Source organism: Ranitomeya variabilis, chromosome 4 (assembly GCF_051348905.1).
Source record: "Ranitomeya variabilis isolate aRanVar5 chromosome 4, aRanVar5.hap1, whole genome shotgun sequence".
NCBI lineage: Eukaryota > Metazoa > Chordata > Amphibia > Anura > Dendrobatidae > Ranitomeya > Ranitomeya variabilis.
Genome location: NC_135235.1, coordinates 106922813 through 106942523, shown reverse-complemented (window position 1 = coordinate 106942523; position 19711 = coordinate 106922813). Strand labels below are relative to the sequence as shown.

The window sequence follows — 19711 nt, the reverse complement described above, 5'->3', positions numbered from 1 at the left end:
GAGAAATTGGATCCCAAATGTTGTTGTCCAGTTTGTCCTGAGTACGATGATACCCCATATGTGGGGGTAAACCACTGTTTGGGCGCATGGCAGGGCTCGGAAGGGAAGGCACGCCATTTGGCTTTTTGAATGGAAAATTAGCTCCAATCATTAGCGGACACCATGTCGCGTTTGGAGAGCCCCTGTGTGCCTAAACATTGGAGCTCCCGCACAAGTGACCCCATTTTGGAAACTAGACCTCCCAAGGAACTAATCTAGATGTGTGGTGAGCACTTTGAACCCCCAAGTGCTTCACAGAAGTTTATAACGCAGAGCCGTGAAAATAAAAAATGTGTTTCCTTTCCTCAAAAATATTTTTTTAGCCCAGAATTTTTTTATTTTTGCAAGAGTAACAGGAGAAATTGGACCCCAAAAGTTGTTGTCCAGTTTCTCCTGAGTACGCTGATACCCCATATGTGGGGGTAAACCACTGTTTTGGCACATGTCGGGGTTCGGAAGGGAAGTAGTGACGTTTTGAAATGCAGACTTTGATGGAATGCTCTGCGGGCATCAGGTTGCGTTTGCAGAGCCCCTGATGTGCCTAAACAGTAGGAACTCCCCACAAGTGACTCCATTTTGGAAACTAGACCCCCAAGGGAACTTATCTAGATGTGTGGTGAGCACTTTGAACCCCCAAGTGCTTCACAGAAGTTTATAATGCAGAGCCGTGAAAATAATAAATGTGTTTCCTTTCCTCAAAAATATTTTTTTAGCCCAGAATTTTTTATTTTTGCAAGAGTAACAGGAGAAATTGGACCCCAAAAGTTGTTGTCCAGTTTCTCCTGAGTACGCTGATACCCCATATGTGGGGGTAAACCACTGTTTGGGCACATGCCGGGGCTCGGAAGGGAAGTAGTGACGTTTTGGAATGCAGACTTTGATGGAATGGTCTGCGGGCATCATGTTACGTTTGCAGAGCCCCTGATATGCCTAAACAGTAGAAACCCCCCACAAGTGACCCCATTTTGGAAACTAGACCCCCCAAGGAACTTATCTAGATGTGTGGTGAGCACGTTCAACCCCCAAGTGCTTCACAGAAGTTTACAACGCAGAGCCGTGAAAATAAAAAATCATTTTTCTTTCCTCAAAAAAGATGTTTTAGCAAGCAATTTTTTATTTTCACAAGGGTAACAGGAGAATTTGGACCCCAATATTTGTTGCCCAGTTTGTTGTGAGTACGCTGATACCCCATATGTGGGGGTAAACCACTGTTTGGGTGCACGTCAGGGCTCGGAAGGGAAGTAGTGACATTTGAAATGCAGACTTTGATGGAATGGTCTGCGGGCGTCACATTGCATTTGCAGAGCCCCTGATGTGCCTAAACAGTAGAAACACCCCACAAGTGACCCCATTTTGGAAACTAGACCCCCGAAGGAACTTATCTAGATGTGTGGTGAGCACTTTCAACCCCCAAGTGCTTCACAGAAGTTTATAACGCAGAGCCGTGAAAATAAAAAATAATTGTTCTTTCCTCAAAAATTATGTTTTAGCAAGTAATTTTTTATTTTTGCAAGGGTAACAGGAGAAATTGGACCCCAACAGTTGTTGCCCAGTTTGTCCTGAGTACGCTGGTACCCCAAATGTGGGGGTAAACCACTGTTTGGGCGCACGTCGGGGCTTGGAAGGGCGGGAGCACCATTTGACTTTTTGAACGCAAGATTGGCTGGAATCAATGGTGGCGCCATGTTGCGTTTGGAGACCCCTGATGTGCCTAAACAGTGGAAACCCCTCAATTCTAACTTCAACACTAACCCCAACACACCCCTAATCCTAATCCCAACTGTAGCCATAACCCTAATCACAACCCTAACCCCAACACACCCCTAACCACAACCCTAACCGCAACACACCCGTAACCCTAATTCCAACCCTAATCCTAACCCTAATCCCAACCGTAACCCTAATCCCAACCCTAACCACAACTGTAACCCCAACACACCCCTAACCCTATCCGTAACCCTAACCACAAGCCTAATCTTAACCCTATTTCAAACCCTAGCCCTAATTCCAACCCTAACTCTAATTCCAACCCTAACCCTAAGGCTATGTGCCCACGTTGCGGATTCGTGTGAGATTTTTCCGCACGATTTTTGAAAAATCTGCAGGTAAAAGGCACTGCGTTTTACCTGCGGATTTACAGCAGATTTCCAGTGTTTTTTTGTGCGGATTTCACCTGCGGATTCCTATTGAGGAACAGGTGTAAAACGCTGCGGAATCCGCACAAAGAATTGACATGCTGCGGAAAATACAACGCAGCGTTTCTGCACGGAATTTTCCGCACCATGGGCACAGCGGATTTGGTTTTCCTTAAGTGTACATGGTACTGTAAACCTGATGGAAAACTGCTTCGAATTCGCAGCGGCCAATCCGCTGCGGATCCGCGGCCAATCCGCTACCGATCCGCTGCGGATCCGCGGCCAATCCGCTGCGGATCCGCTGCCAATCCGCTGCGGATCCGCGGCGGATCCGCGGCCGATCCGCTGCGGATCCGCGGCCGATCCGCTCTGTGTGCACATGCCATAACCCTACCCCTAACCCTACCCCTAGTTCTAACCCTAGTTCTAACCCTAACCCTAGTGGAAAAAAAAAAAAAAATTCTTTATTTTATTATTGTCCCTATGGGGGTGATAAAGGGGGGGGGTTATTTATAATTTTTTTTATTTTGATCGCTGTGATAGAACCTACCACAGCGATCAAAATGTACTTGTAAGGAATCTGCCGACTGGCAGATTCGGCGGGCGCACTGAGCATGCGCCCGCCATTTTCCAAGATGGCGGCGCCCAGCGAGGAGACGGCCGGACACCGGGAGGATCGGTAAGTATGAAGGGGTGGTGGGGGGGTGGATCGGAGCACAGGGGGGGTGATCGGAGCACAGGGGGGGGGGGGGATCTGAGCAAGGAGGGAGCGGACAGGAGGACGGGGGAGCCGGCAGGCGGACGGAGGGGACCGGACCCCATAACGGAGGACTGGGGGGGCGATCGGTGGGTGTGGGGGGGGGTCACTTTAGTATTTCCAGCCATGGCCGATGATATTGCAGCATCGGCCATGGCTGGATTGTAATATTTCACCAGTTTTTTAGGTGAAATATTACAAATCGCTCTGATTGGCTGTTGAAAGTGAAACTGCCAATCAGAGCGATCGTAGCCACGGGGGGGTGAAGCCACCCCCCCTGGGCTGAAGCACCACTCCCCCTGTCTCTGCAGATCGGGTAAAATGGGAGTTAACCCCTTCACCCGATCTGCAGGGACGCGATCCCTCCATGACGCATACGCTGCGTCATAGGTCGGGAAGGCACAGACTTTCATGACGCAGCGTATGCGTCAAAGGTCGGGAAGGGGTTAAACAGACAATTGTTAAATAAGAGCTCCCATCTATACTTGTTTTATTAAATGTGTTAATATGTGCTTGTAATGTAGAGTGCATGTATTACTATACTCACCTACCGGCTGCTTTTTCCGGTGTCCAGCGCTCTTCCTTCCCTCTTCTCAGTCACAGCTCTGCAGACTGTTCCGAGTTATGTTGCCCTCTGCGTGAACCGGAAGTGGATTTACAATGTAAGCCTATCGAGCGTCAGAACAAGGCTCCACAGGCCTTCATTGTAAAAGAGGCTTCCGACTTACATATGGAGAAAGCCGGCTAGTCACAATGGTGGTGATATCACTCAGAAGCAGAAAAGAACAGTGCTGGACACCAGAGAGCAGCTGTAGACAAGTATATACACTCACCCCATTATATGTATAAATACACATTTCTTATGGATGGGGGGGAAGGGGGGGTGCTTCTTTATCCTGACAAGAGTATGTGAAAGCTCATACCATGTCATCCATTTCTTCTTCTTTGCTGTATCGGGCGTAATCTTTCCTCAAGGTCCTCATAAGAATCATGGACACCAATCCCACCAAGAAAATAACCATCATGAAAGAATTGAAGATTGAAAACCAGTGTATCTAGGAAAACAAAGGAGTGTTAAACATCAGGAATAGGCATTTCAAATGTTAGTGTCTATCAATTGTAAAAACCATTTAACCTACATTTAATGATTGATGCCATACTGAAGGTGAAACAGACATTTGTCATATCTAATGTTTAGATTGAAACTGTTAGGCCATGGTCACACGCTGCTTTCTTTGCTGCGTTTTATTCTGCAGTTAAAATCTGTTCTGTTGGCAGTAAAAAAGTTGCTAACAAAAAGCAGGTTTTGCTGCAGATTATGTGTGTCATTTGTCTACAGTATGTTTATCACTCACCAAAAAAGCAGCATAAATGCAGGGTTGCGTTTTTTGCACTCGGTACTTTCTATGGTGAAAAACTGCTGCAAATGGGCTCAAAGTAGTGATATGCTGCATTTTTCAAAAAAGCCTCCGTTTCCCAATTCAGTCAGGAAAACAACAACAACAACAAAAAATAGGGATTTTTGTGTACTCACCGTAAAATCATTTTCGCCGAACCAATCATTGGGGGACACAGGACCATGGGTGTTATGCTGCTGCCACTAGGAGGACACTAACACAAAGAATAGCTCCTCCCCTGCAGTATACACCCTCCTGGTGGCTCCAAGTGAACCAGTTCGGTAACAAAGCAGTAGAAGCTTAACATTTAACAAGAATGAACTATGTCAAAACCAAATCAACACAGAAAAACCAAAGCCAATAGGCTAACAGGGTGGGTGCTGTGTCCCCCAATGATTGGCTCGGAGAAAAGGATTTTACGGTGAGTACACAAAAATCCCTATTTCTCCTACGCCTCATTGGGGGACACAGGACCATGCGACGTCCTAAAGCAGACCCTGGGTGGGGAACAACCAACTGGAATTGCTCCTTGTATCAACAAGTTACAGATGCGGCACTGCAGTCTGCAAAATTCATCTGCCGACAAATGCATCTGCCGAGTCCTGAGAATGGACATGGTAATGTTTTGTAAATGTATGCAGGCTGGACCAAGTCGCAGCTCTGCAGACTTGTGCTGCTGATGCCGAATGGCCCAAGACGCACCCACCGACCGAGTAGAATGAGCCTTAATCCCTGCTGGGACAGGGTGGCCTCTAAGGCTACTTTCACATTAGCGTTTTTTTGCATACGTCGCAATACGTCGTTTTGGCGAAAAAACGCATCCTGCAAAGTCATCTGCAGGATGCGTTTTTTCCCCATAGACTAACATTAGCGACGCATTGCGACGTATTGACACATGTCGCAACCGTCGTGCGACGGCTGCGTCGTGTTGTGGCGGACCGCCGGCAGCAAAAAACGTTACATGTAATGTTTTTTTGTGCCGACGTTCCGCCATTTCCGACCGCGCATGCGCGGCCGGAACTCCGCCCCCACCTCACAATAGGGCAGCGGATGCGTGGAAAAACAGCATCCGCTGCCCCCGTTGTGCGGCGCTTGCACAGTATGCGTCGGTACGTCGGGCCGACGGCCCCGTACCGACGCTAGTGTGAAAGTAGCCTAAGGCCTCTTTCACACTTCCGTCTTTTCAGATCCGTTGCAATGCGTCGTTTTGGGAAAAAAACGGATCCTGCAAATGTGCCCACAGGATCCGTTTTTTCCCATGGACTTCTATTAGCGACGGATGGCCACACGTCGCATCCGTCGTGTTTTGGCGGACCGTCGTCTGGAAAAAAACATTCAATGTAACGTTTTTTGTCTGCGTCGGGAAAACGTGTCGCGACGGTTCCTGCGGCATACATCGTTGACTAGAATGGAAGCCTATGGACGCAGGATCCGTCGTGACACGTCGTATGACGGAATCCAGCGCTGGAATCCGTTTTTTTACACTGAGCATGCTCAGAATCAGGAATTTGTAGCCAATTGGCCAGACAGGCCACAAATCTATATAAACCTGGCCTGGGGCGTCACCCCCAAATGTGCCAGCAAGACTCCTGCCAGCCTGAAGACAGCCAGCCAGTCAATATATTGGTTTCCCTATTTTCCAGTAGCCAATCACATTTGGGAGACTCCCATTTTTTAGGCATGGAAAACGGATCTGTCAAAAAACGGATGAAACGGATGGTAAAAACGGACAAAACAGATCCAGTTTTTCGACAGAACCGGATCCGTCGAAATACTGGATGCGTTGCATCTGTTTTTCACTATTTTTGACGCATCCGTCGCGCCGACGCATTGTGACAGATTCAAAAAAATGAAAGTGTGAAAGTAGCCTAACTCTGTACGACTCCTGGATAGCTGAACGAATCCAGTTGGCTATCGTAGCCTTGGAAGCGGCTAGACCTTTCCTTGGCCCTTCCGGGAGCACAAACAGGGCATCTGATCTGCGGAAAGACGCCATCCTCGAGACATCTCCTAAGAGCTCTAACCAAGTCAAGTGTGTGAAGAGCCTTCTCGGTCCTCATTGAGGTGGAAAGATGAGACAACTTTCGGTAGAAAAGACGGGGATGTTCTCAAAACCACCTTATCTTGATGAAAAATGAGGAAAGGAACTGGACAAGACAAAGCCGCCAGTTCTAAGACTCGTCGGATGGACGTGACCGCAACCAGGAATGCAACTTTCCATGACAGAAAAGGTTCCAACGGCATCTTATAGGGCGGCACCACATGGGAGACTCCCTGAATGAACGTCTTCACCTGTAATCTGTTGGCAATTCTACGTTGGAACAGGACTGACAAGGCTGAAATCTGCCCTTTCAGAGAACTAAGGGCGAGACCTAAATCTAAACCCGACTGAAGGAATTCGAGGGTGGAAGGAATGGAAAATTCAAGAGAAGAGCATCCTAGGTCTTAGCACCATGAGAAGGTCTTCCAAATGCGATGATAAATACGCATAGATGTAGGCTTTCTAGCGCTGATCATGGTAGAAATGACTGAGAGAAGCCAGCCTGTGTTAGCACCCAGGACTCAACGGCCATGCTGTCAAACACAGGGCCTCGGCGTTCTGGTGGTAAATGGGGCCCTGGGACAACAGGTCTGCGCGATTCGGTAATCGCCAGGGGACATCGGCGACTAGTTGAACTAGTTCGGCGTACCAGGCCCTGCGCGGCCAATCTGGCGCAATCAGGATTACTGGTATCCCCTCCGCTCTGATCTTCTTGATGACTCTCGGCAGTAAGGGAAGCGGGGGAAATATGTACGGAAGCTGGAACTGATGCCACGAGTGAACGAGTGCATCTGCCCCAGTGGCTGCCGGATCGTGGGACCAAGCTATGAAGTCTGGAACCTTCGAATTTAGCCGTGAGGCCATCAGATCCACGTCCGGGGTTTCCCAACGACAGCAGATCTGGTGGAAGATCTCCGGATGGAGAGACCACTCTCCGGAGTCGAGACCCTGATGGCTGAGGAAATCTGCTTCCCAATTTTCCACTCCCGGGATGTGAACCGCAGAAATCATTGAGTGGTTTTCTTCGGCCCAACGGAGAATCTTGCCTACCTCGGTCATGGATGCCTTGCTGCGTGTTCCCCCCTGCCGGTTGATGTATGCCACCGCCGTGGCATTGTCGGACTGAATCCTGATGGGGAGACCCGCCAGGAAGGGATGGAATTGGAGAAGAGCCAACCTGATTGCCCGTATTTCCAGGATGTTGAAGGGCAGAGGCATGCTTCCTGAAGAGACCAGCGGCCCTGAGCAGTGTGATGGTGGAACACCGCTCCCCAGCCCAGAAGACTGGCATCTGTTGTCACAACTAGCCAATGTACTGGGAGAAAAGGCTTCCCTTGATTCAGGGAGGACTTTAAAGTCCACCACCTGAGGGACTGACTCGCTGGGGAAGGAGGAAACGACGATCGAGAGAGAACGGGTTCCTGTCCCAAACAGCCACGACAGCATGTTGTAAGGGGCGGAGGTGTAGTTGAGCGAATGGGACCGCCTCCATAGCTGCTACCATCCTGCCGAGGACTCTCATACTGAAATGCAGAGTGAGTATGCGATTGGAAGAGCTTCTGATCTTCCCGCTGTAAGACAGATCTTTTCCAGGGGAAGAAGTACCAACCCCTGGAACGAGTCCAGTATCATTCCTAGAAAAGAAATTAGCTGAGCCAGTACTGGGGAAGATTTTTTGAAGTTTATCTTCCAACCCAGGTGAGAAAGAGTATCTATTGTGATGTTCACGGCCTCCTTGCAGGTGCGGAAAGAGGGGCCTTTGATGAGGATATCTGAGGATATCGTCTAGATACAGTAGCGCCACCACACCTCGGGTATGAAGGATGGCCACGGCGGCCGCCATGATCTTGGTGAATACCCTGGGAGCGATGGCGAGGCAGAAGGGCAAAGCAACGAATTGGAAGTATTGTTCCAGAACTGCGAAGCGAAGAAACCTTTGGTGAGAAGGTAAAATAGGAATGTGGAGGTACGCGTCCAGGATGTCTATAGACGCCCGGAACTCGCCTTTCTCCATGGAGGGGATGACAGAACGAAGCGATTCCATCCGGAACCGTCACACCCTGAAACTTGTTCAGCAGTTTTAGGTCCAGTATGGGCCCTACTGTACCGTCCCTTCTTTGGAACAATGAACAGGTTTGAATAAAAACCTTGAAACCTTTCGCTTTGAGGGACCGGGATAATAACCCCGTCTTCTTTTAGAGAGCTTAAGGCCTGGAAGAACTCTGATGCCTTTGCTCTAGGAGGAGAAGACAGGAAAAAGCGATTTGGTGGAAGAGAGGAGAATTCTATCTTGTATCCGGAGGACACTAGGTCGCGGACCCATTCGTCGTGAACGACGAGAGCCACGCGTCACTGAAGGAAAGCAGGCGGCCACCTACTTTGAGGGTGTCCTCCGGATACCACAGGGAGTCATTGTGTGGGAGACCTGCCCGGTCTGGACCCCCTGGATCCTGACTGCCTAGGCCTGCCTCTCCAAGAAGGGTAAGGTTTGTAAGAGGTCTGAGAACCTCTATCCCTACGTTGTGCCCGGCCAGGTCCGGAAGAAGTGGAAGTAGAGGACCAAAAATCGGGACCGAGCCTGCTGCTGCTGGTTCTGAAAGGGTCTCTGTTGTGGAAGAAATTTACTCTTCCCTCCAGTGGCGTCGGAAATTAATTGGTTGAGCTTTTCGCCAAAAAGGCGACCGCTCTGATATGGAAGAGAAGTCAATGACTTTTTGGAAGCAGAATCCGCACGCCAGTCCCTGAGCCATAAGGACCACCGGATGGTGATGGCGTTTGCTGCTGCTTGCGAAGCACAGTTAGCAGCATCCAGGGACGCGGTCACAACAAAATCTCCAGCTATGGCTATTTGAGTAGCGAGGTCTGCTATCTCGGGGGGAAGATTGGTATCCAGCACCGCTGCAGACAAGGCCTCAGCCCAGTGGGTCATAGCCTTAGCCACCCACGTAGCGGCAAAGGATGGGAAGAGTGCGGCTGCGGAGGCTTCAAAGGCTGAACGCGCCATATTGTTGATCTGACGATCGGTTGGGTTTTTAATCGAGGCGCCCTCCGAAGAGGATAAGACAGATTTAGTAGCCAGGCGTGATACCGGAGGATCTACTGGGGAAGATTGCGACCAATCTTTTCTTACATCCTGGGCAAAGGGATATTTTGATTCCATGGCCTTCTGCCCTGTGAATCGTTTATCTGGACGAATCCTGTGAGATTCAACGATTTCCTTAAATTCGGGATGAGTGGTGAACACTCTATGTCCTCTTAAAGGACACAGCATGATCCGTTTTAATAAGGGTTCCTCCTCAAGTTTTAAAGCCTTACTCACTGACTCAGAGTCGAGAGTCTCATGATCGTGATGAAATTCCTGATCTAGGGACGTGTCAGAATCGTCCTCTGAAACAGGTTCTCTACTAGCCCTAATGGAAGGGGAGCGAGAAATGGAGCTCTCAGAACCCGAAACCCGGTGGTGGTCTGGGTATAAGGCATGAGTCCTTTTCCTGGAAGAGCGAGAGCTCCTTGGCAAGGTACGACCCCTAGAGTATGAGGGGTTTTGACGATCGGAAGCGCCATCCGTAAGAGAGCCCTGGTTAGAGGAGGGGTCTCGGAACGATTCTAACGCTTTTGCCAGGGATGCCATAGACCGGGTAAGGGAGGTAGCCCACTCAGGGGGACTAGGCTCACTGGGTTCAGTATCAGCAACAGGTGGTTCCTGAACAGTTACCGGGTCACAAGCTGTGCACAATGCAGCATTGTGACCCCAGGGTAATGAGACCTTACAAGAGGTACATGCAGCGAGGAATACAGTGTGGGTTTTCCCAGACTTTTTGTGAGGCCTTAATTGAGACATAGTAGCCTTGAGGAGAGCGCTTACTAGCAGGGGAAGGGTTAAGCTATGGTTCTGCAGCTTACCCAGGTTCTGTGTCTTGATTCCCAGGGGAGGTCCGCAATGTATGGTCCTGAAGGCTGTGATTAGGAGAGCTGGAGCAGCGCTGCAGCATCAGCGCTGTGGGTGTCCCAAGATGGCCGTCGAGATCTGTGAGAGCGCTTCTCAGGGAACAAGAAGCGCTAGAAAAGATGGTGGCACTAATTGCCGGTGGGTGTGGCCAAAAACTCCGGCCTGTATGAAGGGGAAAAGCAGGGGCTAAATTTTAAAACTTGCGGTTGCGGTCTGCGGCGTCGCGATGGCTATTAGTGCCATCACTCAGCCGCGCTCCTTTATAGAAATGCCGCACTGCGGACCACCCATGGACCTGGGCTTTATGCCCTGTTAGAGGTGCGGACCTTCCATACCCCGGGGACCAGGACCCCCCAGCGCCTCGGCCCCCGCAGTGTACTCACGGTAGATGCGGTGGGCCGGGGCTCAATCCACCGTCACCATAGTCAGGGAGGGGGTGGAGAGCTTCTGCCGCCTTGCGTCATCCACTATATCAGTGGTGATGCAGTGGGGGGCTGCACGGACGCCATACATATTATGTCAGGCTATGCACCTGGCTCCAGGAGAGGTAGATGGAGGGCTACTCCATGTGGTTGCCTGCTATGACGGAGGGAGATCGGAACGCGAAGGAACCGTCGCCCGTAAGGTGAGCTCAGGGCTGGCATCCAACGTTGCAGGAAAGGATACGGGAGGAACGCTCCACGTACTTGCCTGTTGATGATTCAGGGGAGATCGGAACCTAGAAAGGATCTGTCGCTCCCATTCGCTCCGTTAAGGGAAAAAATAGAATAAAAATAAAAAATGAAAATAAAAACGGTGGGGTCTGAAAGCAGACCCCAAGTGCCTCCTACAGACACTAAGCAAGAACTGGTTCACTTGGAGCCAGCAGGAGGGTGTATACTGCACTGGAGGAGCTATTCTTTCTGTATTACTTAGTGTCCTCCTAGTGGCAGCAGCATAACACCCATGGTCCTGTGTCCCACAATGAGGCATAGGAGAAACAATAGTGTAAATGAGATTTCTGAAATCGCTCTTGCTGGTACTCTAAGGCCATGTTCACACTTTGCGTTTTTTACCGCGGATCCGCGGCGATTTTTATGCTGCGGGTCCGCAGCAGTTTCCATTGCGTTTACATTAACATGTAAACCCTATGGAAACCGCAAACCGCAGTGCACGTGCTGCGGGAAAAACTGCGCAGAAACACAGCGGTTTACAACCCGCAGCATGTCACTTCTTTGTGCAGAATCGCTGCGATTCTGCACCCATAGGATTGCATTGAACCGCTTACTTCCCGCATGGGGCTGTGCCCACGTTGCGGGAAGTAAGCGGATAATGTGCGGGTGGTACCCAGGGTGGAGGAGAGGAGAATCTCCTCCAGGCCCTGGAAACCATATTTGGGGTAAAAAAAAAGAATTAAAATAAAAAATCATGTTATACTCACCTCTCAGCGCTGCACGCGGCCGGCCGGTCAGAGTTGCTGTGCGAACAGGACCTGCGGTGACGTCGCGGTCACATGACCGTGACGTCACGAAGGGTCCTTCTCGCACATCATCTTTGGAACCGGAGCGCCGGGTGCAGCGCCGAGGACATCGGAGGGTGAGTATATAAACTTTTTTTTTATTTTCACATTACTATTGATGCTGCATATTGCTGCATATGCAGCATCAATAGTATAGGCGGAAACCCGCAGCGGAAACCGCGGAACAAACCGCGATAAATCTGCAGGGATAACCGCAGCGGTTTTGCCCTGCAGATTTATCAAATCCGCTGCGGGGGAACCCGCAGAGGTCACCCGCAAAGTGTGAACATGGCCTAAAAGGCAGCTTTCAAATTGCATTAAAAAAAAAAACACAAAAAACTGCAGAGACGCAACGTGTGAACATATCCTAAATTTAAGCAGGTTACTTTAGTATAATTGCAAGAAACCCAGACAATGTGCGTCTATAAGATACATACTCTGTGCTGGAAAAACGAGGGATCAAGGTACTTGTCGAATCGATCTTCAAACCGCACATCAGACTTTTTCCACTTAACCTACAATACAAGAAACATGGAATATGAAGAGAGCATTTCCATACGCAGGATTATATTATTACTGCCACTTCAAATTAAAGGGGTTGTCCACTGCTAGGACAAACCCTTCTTAAACTAAATGTTCAACCTCGATAAAATAACGCCTATACTCCCCTCCGTGCCGGCTCCGTGCCAGCGGTGTCATTATTCGCTCTCCCCGGGGCTGTGATGCAGTGTTGTGACTCGTGACGCCGGCGCCCAATCACTGTCTCCACTTTCGGACAAACTGAACACGAAGAGGAGGGCAGGGATCAGCGGCAGCCCTGGCTTCCTCTTCATGTTCAGTTTGTCCGAAGGAAGAGACAGTGACGCAAAAGCGCCGACACTGCTGGAACGGCGCCAGCATGGGAGGAAAGTAGAGGCTTTATTTTATCAGGGCTGAACATTTAGTGTAAATAAGGGGTTGTCCTAGTAGTGGAAAACCCCTTTAAGTGCTAAAAAGGAAAAAAAAACACAATTAGAAAATTTATAAAATGTAGTTCTCCTGCGGTCTACAACTATCCTAGAAAAAATAACAAATCCTATAAAAAATATAATTATATAATCAATAATATTTAATACAAAATTAAATTCACAGTTTGAACTGTTCTTTTTTTATTATTTTGTTCATTCAACCGCTGGGAGCTGCCACTGGCATTTGCTGGTATGTAACGACACACACCACAAATAGGGCAGCCCCTGTACATAGGAGTCTGCGGTCTGTCCGACCCCATCTCTTGTATTGTGGCTGACTCCTGCTGTGATCTGGGCATGCTCTCTGTGCTGTCCAGGTCACAGCTATAGGAGATCGGCATCACTTCCGTGAAGCCCTCAGCGTATGCTACGGGCCACACTTTACCCCTGTCATCGCTCAGCCAAACAGATGCAGGGAGCGGAGGTCCTGGATGCATTATCGGTGGTGGGAGCAGCGATTGCAGCCTGACACCAGTAGTACAATAAAGGCAGATCACAACTCTCCGCCATATTCAGAACACACTGACTCAGCTCCGCTATGCCGCTGTAAACTAACACAGCAGAGCCATGTATGTAATGGCCATCATGGAGAACCATGTGGGACCATTATGCTGTGTGGGGCAACATTTTTGAGGCCAGTGTACTATACAGAAGCCAATGTGGGGCCATTATACTGTATGATGCACTACGTGGGGCACATTATACTGTGTGGGGTACTATGCGGGGCCATTATGCTATATGGGGAATATAGGGGGTTCAAGAGGACAAACATTACTTTGTAAGAGCTGCAAAGTTTTGAGATATACTATTCCATGACCCCCTGAATATTTTTTTGGGGGGAATAGAACTTAAGCTATAGTGCCCCATGTTTTCATTTTTTTTTCTCGTTAAGCCATTTACCGATCGAATCAATTTATTTTATATTTTGATAGATTGGACTTCTACTAATGCAGCAATACCAAGTGTGCATTTTTTCTCTCTTCTTAACGACCATCGATACGCCATTTAACAGTGGAAATTAAGGGTACTTATTCCTCAGCACTGCTTTTTAATGGCGCTGAGAAATTAGGTTATAGTGCCCCCAGCGACGTCAAATCTCCGATGCCCTAAGATCAAATCACGGACACGCCGATGGGCGTGTGGAATAACATGTTCCCTTTGTTGGCGCATATTAAATGCTGCTGTCATTGACAGCGGAATTTAACAGGTTAACAGCCGCCAACGGAGCTCTGCTCCACTCACGGCTGTTAAAGGCACATGATGGCTGATAAAATCAGCCATCACCTGTCAGGCTCAGCATTCGAACCCGCATGACATATGATGTAAATGTACGTCATACGTTGTAAAGGAGTTAAAAGGGTTGTTGGGGCTTGGGACAAAAACGTGCAGTCACTAACTGCTGAATCATGAGAGCATGCAATGCATACACCACGAATTGTGAGTGTCTCTAATTCAGCAGTGTGAATTCACATAAAGGGACTGCAGACTTGGACAACCCATTTAAAAAAAGAGACTGCCAGCACTCTGTGTGCCAATTAAGCAAAATCCCCCACAAGAAGACGTGCTTAGAGAAACACTGTAGATTTCACACTACGATCCATTGACTTATTTTCAATAAATTGTCGCTTATGCCAATATTTAATTAGGTTCTGGGTGTACTTTCCCATGTAGGTGGCCTTACATAGGCTGAATGGCAACTGAGCCCATGAACCCAACAGTTTTGGTGGTATGAGACTTATCTAATGGGGGTGTTCAGAATTTTTCTTGGCAGCAGACATTAGGGAAAAGAATGGTCAGGGCCTAGTGAATTACAACATGCCTGATCCTTTTGCTCACCTGCCATTAGCTTATTCCCCTTCTCTCCCTGTTTGCAAGTGCATGGAGGTGACAAAAAAAGCCGTCGGCTGCCAGCTATCAAGCGTGTACGGCCACCTTCAGATCGCTCACATCTATTAGTCAGGAGCCCACACAGTGGATACAGATCAAGAGGTGATGTGATATGTGCCTTATTAGTCTATCAGACATTAATGCAATGTGCGCTGTGTAAGTGTCAGGCCTCTGTTATGTTCTCACAAGGCATGTGAAATAAAATCTATGCAGTCTAAACTTGTGATGTTAAGAAAGAGGACATATATGGCTTCTCCTACGCACCGAGTAGGACATTGGAACTTTGGTGTTTGGGACAAGCTTGACTTTTCCTTCACTTGTCAGATTAACATCCACAATTCGATTTCCATTATATCCAATTTCAAGCTTTTTATACGTCCAAAGGAAGTAATCTTCTCCATTCTCATCAGCTTCTCCTACAATTCCTGCATTGAAAAAAATAAATAAGATTATATCAGAAGCTTTCTTGCAGCTATGGAGTGTATAAAGATTGTGGTTTTGCTCATATAACGCTGCAATGTCTGCTGCAGCTAGTTTTTACAGAAGTGAGAGTTGCGGCACTGCTAAATCATATCTGAACCTTAGCGTTGCTGGCCGAGATTCTCGTCAGCTTCAGTAATGCAGAAATGTGACATCAGATGGATTAACAGAGCAGCCAAGACTGCTGTATAAGACTGCTGTCCTCTGCCAACGGCTGCGATAGCCAACATGATGGAGAGGAGGAGGAGGGTGCGGCGACATTAATATCCCAGAGACCAGGAATGACGCAGCACAGGCTTTTATTGAGAGCCGCATTAGACGTAATTTGTATAAAACATACACCAGTGTAAAGTGCAGCTGTAATTTCAGAATTTCATAAAGTCCCGTGGATATAACAAGTTTCGGCACATAAATCGTGACTTGTTCAGCCCTGTGCAAAAGGAACAATGAATGCAGAACTTACATACTTACAGGGAACCTGTCATGTCAAAAATGCTACTAACCTGCAGATATATACTCATGGGCACTATTGTACTGAGTGGTGACAAAGCCAGAGGCTGCCGGGAGGTACAAAGTTAATTTCCTCCCCGTAGCCGGACTGCAGTTTTGGAACGCTATAACCCTGTAGAGTAACCTCATACCTGAAGGATCTCTGTGCTTTTGACATGACCGGTTCCCCTTAAATATAATGGCTTTGTAGGGAGGAAAAAAAAATGAAATAGCTTACCCCAAATTGGTAAATCGTCTATATACATCTGATACCAGTAATGGTTCTTTATTGCATAAACAAATGCATCCCTCTTTGCTTTGTCCAGTTCAATATCACAATAGGTCGCTTGCATGACATCCTCTGTGTAAAAGGAAACAAACTTCAGGTTAATTAAACAGCATGTTTATTACAAAGTTACATAAAAAAAAAAGTCTTTACATTGTAGAACTAACATACACAAGAGATAGAAGAGCACTGAGCATGTGCTGCATTAGAACAAAGAAAATAAATAAATAAAAAAAAATTACTTCATTAATAGGTTTTGAAATATTATAGATTTTACACTCCCAGTTAAAAATGGGTGCCATGTCGCAGTTCGGTGTCCAGTAGGGATTCCAATATAGTAAAGGTATAGAGATAACTGTCTCTATGCTCACCCATCAAAATTCCCTTCCCTACCTTGCTCACCACTGGCCAACCTAATGAACCCTATTTGACACCCTTCCACCAATAAAGTGCAAATAGACAAGTGAAAAAAAACCACCACGAGATACATAATGATTTAATACGTATATTGCACTCTCCTTAGGCCTAGGTACAAAAATATAATGTCAGCTCCCTTCCTTTAATGATACTGTACCACTATATGAAGAATATAATGAATGATCATACAGCAGATAGAGGCAACTAACACTTAAACATTAGCAAGTTCCATGCAAGGTACATTACATACATTGTAAGTGGTAGTAATATTCTCACCAGATAATGGAAATGTGTTGCACTAACCCAAGGCCAAGAAACAAATACATATAAAATCTTCTGCCTCTTGCTCCAATGATGTATGGCAAATAAGGGCCACTGTTCCAATCACAAATTCATGAGTGCAATATAATCATATTAAATAAGTCAACGGTCCTCCTCCATCGCAGGGCACTGTCCTGTCCCAAGCGCTGAGTTTTCAGTACATGGTTTGTTGAGAATAGGTCGCTCACAGATTGACAGTCGTTTGATTGGCTGTTTACAGAAACAGACCCAAGTAAACAAGCAATCCACAGAACATCGCGCAGTGCACATAGGCTGCCTTGGTTCTCCTAATGATTTTTCTTACAGATCAGATCTATTTAATGTTACTGATCTGTAACAGATTGCATAGCGCACACGGGCTGCCACTGTATTCAGAAGCTCGAGTCTTGTTTGCAAAAGACAACGCACCCTCGAGAGCGATGATCTTGTATGCAGCAAATATGAACGTTTCATCTAACGAACAAACGTTTTGCTGTAGATTCAGACCACTCACTCATGCATCCAACGGCACAGCAATCCCTACTATGCATGCGTATATACAGTATCTCATCAACACGACAGTGTACAAGGCGACCATCTGGGATTTTTCAAACTGTTAGTGAACTTTAATAAAAGTGGCTCAATGAAAAAAATAAATAAATGCTGAAATACGCACCTTTAAATGTAATATCTAAGCCACTAAACTCTAATTCAACTCCTTGAAGAGCTTCTCCTAAGGTTTCGTGATAGTGGCTAATACTTTTCTTTTTTCCAACACAGAATGGCAGCGAGAAATATTTGTATGTCTCTTGCCTGTTGTGGTATGGTCCCACCGTGTTCATCCATAACACCACCTCCTCTTTATCATTATACTGCGGGGAGAGAAAAAAAACAAATGATTAAGCATTTTATTTTATTTTTTTACATAATACACATCCTGACCATTCGGAAGAAAAACAGGAAATCATTCACTTTCAGATCAGATATATCCTATAATTCACAAGAGTGGACACCGTAAGAACACATCTACAGAAATTCCGATATTTAGGCATATGTTCTTCTATTCTAGTTATTCTTTACTATATGGTTATAAGTTCCACAACTGCAAGGTGAGGAGAAGGCCCTCATGATAACCTTTAATCTAAGAATTTTATTGTCTTAAAGGGAGTTTCCATCTACCTCCACCCTTCTGTTGCCCTATAAAGCCAAGATGGGGGAAGAGAGAGGGAAGACAATTAGGTGGGAAGGTGAACTTAAACGTTTGGCCACACCAAGGGTGCACCGAGCGTCTGTACTTGGTTTGAACAGTAATTTTGTGCTGACAGAGACCCTTTAAAAAGTGTTTTTTCTATGACTTTATTGTTGATTTAGGTCTGACAGCTCCCCAATGGAACAGCTGGTTTTAGGTTCCCCATTGGGGACCTGACTCTCCAGATGTTGTCAGGCTGAGTCATGTCAGCGGCAGATGAATGGGAGTCAGAAGTGAAATAGTCATCGCAGCCGAATACCCTTCATTGGTTATCAGGAACATTTGGTATTTTATGTACCAGGCACCGAAGCTCTGTCCCAGTTAATACTACCACAAGTGACAACAGCTGATCAGTAGGGGGTGACGAGTGTGGTGACAATGGGACATTGATGGCCTAGTCCACAGATAGGTCATCAATACCAAAATAGTGGAAACTCACGTTTTTTTGTAGAGGGAAAAAAAAGAAAAAAAAAAGACGAGATCTGGTTAAAGGATTAAAGGAGATCTGGTTAGAAACTTCTAAGCGGTGCAGTAGTGCTTCAAAAACCCACTGGAAAGAAGCGTCAAAAATGAATACGGTAACTAACTGCTCTTCTTGCTTATACCAAGGTATCAAATTCTCCATGTCACCACTATACTATGAGGAAATGCCAACTGAGAATCTTCATGCATCAATGAAGCTGGGCACCAAGCCCAAACTGTATGCAAAATGATACAATTGCTGAAAAATCATCCTCAGCCAACTCAGAAAGAGTCAGACATTGCAGAACATTTTTCATACTTTGTGAACTTGCATGAGTGAGAACATACTACAGTATTATGGAAACTATTCAGCAACAGAGCTAGAAGCAACCTTACCCATCAATTACATTTCGTATAAAAACCAATAGGGGCAACATTCACCTGTTCCTCAGGACGATTTGCTGCCAATTTCAAGATTTAAGCCAGATTAGAAATCTTAGCATCCGACAGAGGAGCATCGAGTGCACCCAGGAGCGCTTGTTCTCCGGTTATTGACTATTGATTTAAAAAAGCCTTTAGACTGTCGGGACACATCCCAACTGGAGACACCCAGCTGTCATTATATTCATAGTTTTCCAGTAGCAATGGAGGAGCAGCCCCATGCACAGTTCTAAGAACCGTGGAATACAAGGATTTACTAGAATAGGTGTCAGGAGAGCAGAAAGGTCCTCTTCACTCTGGAAGCAGTGATGACCTTCATACTAGATACGAAGAGCATTCAGGAGGAAGAGGCGAGTTGGGCAAGAAGTCATGCGCTCGCTAGCTATGGACAATGGTCTGATTGTAGGCCTTCCTAAAAATTCTTAATTTTGCTGGAAATGTTCCTACATGCTGCATTAATGTCATTTATCTCCAGTCCACAAAGTACATAATACCTGCGTCATCGCTTGGGACTCCAACCAGTGAAATCCCCGCCAATCACTGTGCTGGCAAGTCCCTCACTCATCCTTCCAGCACAATCACATGGATTCTGCATTGCTCCCGAGCCCATGCTTTTTTATCCATGAAATAAAGACTTCTACTTTTTGGTAACGGTGAGAGCCTTCCTTTTTTCTTTTACTGTCCTGACTGTAATGCTGCAATTACAATTTTACATTTTTTCTTGATGTTATTTTTTTTGGCCAAAACATGGCCAGATACCAAAGAGATCTAAAGTACACAACTTATAATTAGTGATGATGAGTGAGAGTGCTTGGGAAAGGAGTTATCGGAGCACATTCATGGGTTAACAGAGTACCTTCGGCATGATCGATTACCA

At 46.8% G+C, this 19711-nt stretch overlaps 1 protein-coding gene across 1 annotated transcript in view; it reads right to left on the bottom strand.

The window, feature by feature from the left end:
* TM9SF3 (transmembrane 9 superfamily member 3) overlaps nucleotides 1–19711 on the bottom strand; it is a 75287-nt gene that overhangs the window by 35353 nt on the left and 20223 nt on the right. The window contains exons 2-6 of the mRNA XM_077259077.1: nucleotides 17359–17554; nucleotides 15918–16040; nucleotides 14975–15135; nucleotides 12254–12331; nucleotides 3855–3986 (exon numbers count right to left, since the gene is read on the bottom strand). Of these exons, the coding sequence (XP_077115192.1) occupies nucleotides 3855–3986; nucleotides 12254–12331; nucleotides 14975–15135; nucleotides 15918–16040; nucleotides 17359–17554 (690 nt within the window). The remainder of the gene's footprint in view (nucleotides 1–3854; nucleotides 3987–12253; nucleotides 12332–14974; nucleotides 15136–15917; nucleotides 16041–17358; nucleotides 17555–19711) is intronic.